We start from the raw sequence: 3,876 nt of genomic DNA on the forward strand, positions 1-3,876 counted from the left end.
TAGCTTTCAAAGCACCATTATCGTATTGTGTATAATTGTTTAGATGTTACACCTTATCCTACCCAATTATATTTTTTTACACCATAATCATTCTTGTCTTTTTCACCTTTTAATTCCATAGGAATGAAATCACAACTTCAATACAATACTTAAAATAGAAGAACACATATATAAATAAAGAATTTAACAATAATTAAATACTCATAATCATAAATAATAATTGTGATAAATAATAATGTTAAAATTCTAATTATTTTTCTGAAATTTTTAATAAAGTATGACATATTTACAATTTTCAAAACTAGTCTAAATTACCTACTAGTAAATTTTATTATAAATATAAATCTTAATATTGTAAAATTAATATATTAAAAATATTAATTGAAGTGTAGAAATCTCCTCATCAAATGATTAGTAATAATAGAATAATTTTTTAATTTTCAAACTAATAAAAAGTACCATATAAGTGATACACTAATTCTATGATCTAAAAATCAATGTTATGTTTCAGTTTAAATTAAAAAGATTAAAGTAAATTTTATTTATACGAAAGAAAGAAAAAGTCATAGAATAATAAGAATATAAAATACAGATATTTAAAAAAATATTAGAGAATATACACTTTTATCCATACAAAAATCATTTAGGATCCATTTATGATATCACCTCTATTTCCTATATGTGAATGTAACGGTAGCCCCTCTAAGCAGTCGCTCACTCTAATCATTTTGAACTCTTAGAACAAGAGAAATATAATACATATCATATGAAAGAAATACAACAGTTCATGAAAACATTACTGGCGGAGAAATGCAAAAAGTGGATACAAAAAGTAGAACCTGTTGTCACACGTTCCTGAAAAACAATCTAACAAACGGTAGTGTCCATGACCATATTGAAAGCAAAGAAAAATTACCAAGTTTTACAAGTCATCATACTATGACTTTAACGAAGCTCTTATATAGCATTAACTCACTTATATATTGAATAGCGAATTAGCTACATCACTTAATTTCAGTTCCAGGACAAAATAAAAACTTGTACTTAAAAGACAAAGGGCATGAGCAGTGAGTTCATTTTCCCATAGTTTGATTAGCAGGAGGTGTCATGGCGCGTTGCTTTTGCAATTCTGCATTTCCAGTCCAACCTGCAACAAAATGAAATTAACAACAATCAAATTCAAAGCCATCTAAAAAACATAAGATGTAGTCATACAAAATGTATGTATATTACCGAGAGCAGGATGATATCCTCTGTGTTTGAGCTCCTTGTATTCCTGGCAGAGCGCGCATGGCTCGCAACAAGAGTGGACGAGACAATCAGCGCAGGGGGTCTCTGCCAGGTTATATTTGGCCCGCATCTTTGTTCGATAGGAGCAAGCGTAGCACCAACCAAAACCAGTTAACCAAGGCCATCCAGTGAACACAGCCGCCCCAATCCCAACCAAACAGAGCAGACCATGGATCCCTCCGCTCCATATACACCCTGCAATAAGTTCACTCAATCATTCTGCCTCAGCCCTTCCATTCAATATAAATATAGTTTGCCTTGCATGCATAATTTGGTTATGGAAGTCTTACATGGAGAACCCTCGTCCACAATCTCCGCTATGCGCCCGAAAGTGACACAGGGACACCATAACGTGAGGCAACCTGCAATCACACAACATTTAATCCATTATAATTTATATAAGGTTGATGCAATATAAGAGAAGAGAGGAGGGAAATGAAGAGAAGAGAAGATAGATATACAATCGGAAGGGTCTTCGGTGCAGGAGTAGAGGCTTGAGGCCCACAGCGCGGGAGAATTATTGGCGGCTTGAGGCGGCGGCTGCACGAATATAACCGGAGTATCGGAGCTTTGCGGCGGTTGCACGTATTGCACCTGAGGTTCTGCAGAGGGGGCATTTTTGGGCGGCCGTTGCATGTAGTTTGCATGAGGTTCGGGATGGGGGTTTTGCTGAGGCGGCGGCGGCCGTTGGAAATGATGTAGCTGAGGTTCGGCATGGGGATTTTGTCGTGGCGGCCGCTGCACGTAAGGTTCGGCATGGGGATTTTGTGGCGGCGGCGAGTGGGCGAATTGTATGCGACGCTCAGCATGGTGATTTTGTGAGAGTGGCGGCTGCGCATATTGTACCTGAGGCTCTACGTGAAGATTTTGCGGCGGCTGCACATATTGTGTGCAGGGATTTTGAGAATACTGTGGATAATCTTGCTCATCCATCTTTCTCTCTCTCTTTCTGCTTCTGCTACGTATCAAATGTAATAATGCCGGGCCACATATATAGCAATACGTGAAGCCTTGAAGAAACCACGTCCTCAAACTTAAACTTTCCACAGCTTCTTCGTTTGTTCTAAGGATTGCATGGAAGCAATGAGATAATTACTTGTACGTACAGTCATGGCCCACATGCCTCCTTGGAATTTGTGTAATTGGAAGAGAAATACTCGATGAACACGGCACGGCAGACGTCGAGTGGAGTACGTAAAGAAGATTTTGTTGGATCGGTACAGACTAATATTTGAATCGTTCCCCTTCCCTTCTCCTTCCCATTTTGTATCATCGTTACTTTTCGCCAGTTTTCCACGGTGAGAGGTCTGGTTTTCCTCACATTTTCTGCTGCGTGCATGATTAACCAAGACAGTCCTTAGTTGACACGGTTTGCGTGTGTAGTGGAGTTCGAGTACATCATTGCAGACCATGACCTGTAAGTCGTCGTATGAATTTTCTAAGAGGATACTTTTCCAACGCATGCTTAAACGAAACAACCATTGGGATATTACTACGTTACTGCTTGATTAAGATAATATAGTAGTTACTCTTTCTAATTAGTTTACAGTTTTTAAAAGGATTTTTAAGATAGAGTGTTAGACATAAAATATTTCTAGCCCTTGCACAAAAATGGGCCGCACTTAACGGGCACACTCGAAGCAGTTGTGGATGGTGGAGTCTATTTAGTCTGTTAACTTCACAAGCACAATTTTCCATTAAACTATAAATTGGTGCAGTCAGTGGTTAGTCACAGCTTCTAGCTTGACCCATGAACCAAAATAAATTAAAACTCAGGAACTCGTGGTTCCCTTGCTGGCAAGATGGGAAATGCTTCATCATTGCCACATACACTCTAAAACCACAATCATTACTAATTAATAAAATGCTAACCAAGACACTTAAATTTCAAATTTGAAATCTTCAACTCCCACCCAATCAAACCTCTTAGCCATCTGGTTCTTTTCAACTCTATTCTTGCCCTTCTGTTTGAGAGCTAGGATACTGCAAGTGGATCAAGGTAGTTATCCACAGTGGAAGAAACTGGTGAGTTTTGATATGCTACTGGGAAAAGAGAAGTTTATGATTCTCACATCACTAGGTGTAATTTTATGTTTTGCTTAGATTGGATTGTATGGATAGTGATTATAATGTAATTACTATTCATAAAGGAAAAACTATTTACATGTGCATAGACTCTCCTATTAGTCAATTTTGATTCTAGTACATAACTCTACAATATTGATAGGCCATAAAAGTTTCTAATTTGCATTAGTGTTATTATTGCACTTGTTGTAGACAATAGTAATATTGTATTCACTTTCTTGGGAAATTATATTAGTTTCCACTGACCACAAGTAGTTATTATTGAATAATAAAAATATTTTAAAAGTTTTCTTATCTATTTATAAATTTTATGAGTTATATAAATTATATGATTGGTCAAATTGATTTTGTATTAAAGAACCCTTTTCTCAAAAGTTTTCCATATTACAATTTATTCACTTAAATTCATGCAAAAAAAAGAGTTACGTGGAGCTAATGTATGAAATAAATTTTTGATTAGATTCATATAATTGACTACTAAAAATATATTTCTATAAAAAT

At 36.1% G+C, this 3,876-nt stretch overlaps 1 protein-coding gene across 1 annotated transcript; it reads right to left on the reverse strand.

Annotated features, from left to right (window-relative positions):
* Nucleotides 1–714: 714 nt before the first annotated feature.
* On the reverse strand, nt 715–2,268 carry LOC149535223 (cell number regulator 10-like). Its single transcript, XM_089803742.1, has 4 exons — nt 1,752–2,268; nt 1,581–1,652; nt 1,234–1,485; nt 715–1,147 (listed from the first exon to the last, which is right to left on the reverse strand). Exons 1-4 carry the CDS (start codon nt 2,221–2,223, stop codon nt 1,074–1,076), a joined length of 870 nt encoding a protein of 289 aa, XP_089659868.1. The 5' UTR covers nt 2,224–2,268; the 3' UTR covers nt 715–1,073.
* Between the last annotated feature and the right edge of the window lie 1,608 nt (nt 2,269–3,876).

Source organism: Cupressus sempervirens, chromosome 10, assembly GCF_028749045.1.
Source record: "Cupressus sempervirens isolate cs-2001-9-10 chromosome 10, ASM2874904v1, whole genome shotgun sequence".
NCBI lineage: Eukaryota > Viridiplantae > Streptophyta > Pinopsida > Cupressales > Cupressaceae > Cupressus > Cupressus sempervirens.

Bases quoted from the DNA above. Each gene is read 5' to 3' on its own strand.
- LOC149535223 (XM_089803742.1), bottom strand. From the start codon at position 2,223: ATGGATGAGCAAGATTATCCACAGTATTCTCAAAATCCCTGCACACAA. The intron at 1,486-1,580 runs GTAAGACTTCCA...AACTTATTGCAG, and splicing joins TGTGGACGAGGGTTCTCCAT to GGTGTATATGGAGCGGAGGG. The intron at 1,148-1,233 runs GTAATATACATA...ATTTTGTTGCAG, and splicing joins AGGATATCATCCTGCTCTCG to GTTGGACTGGAAATGCAGAA.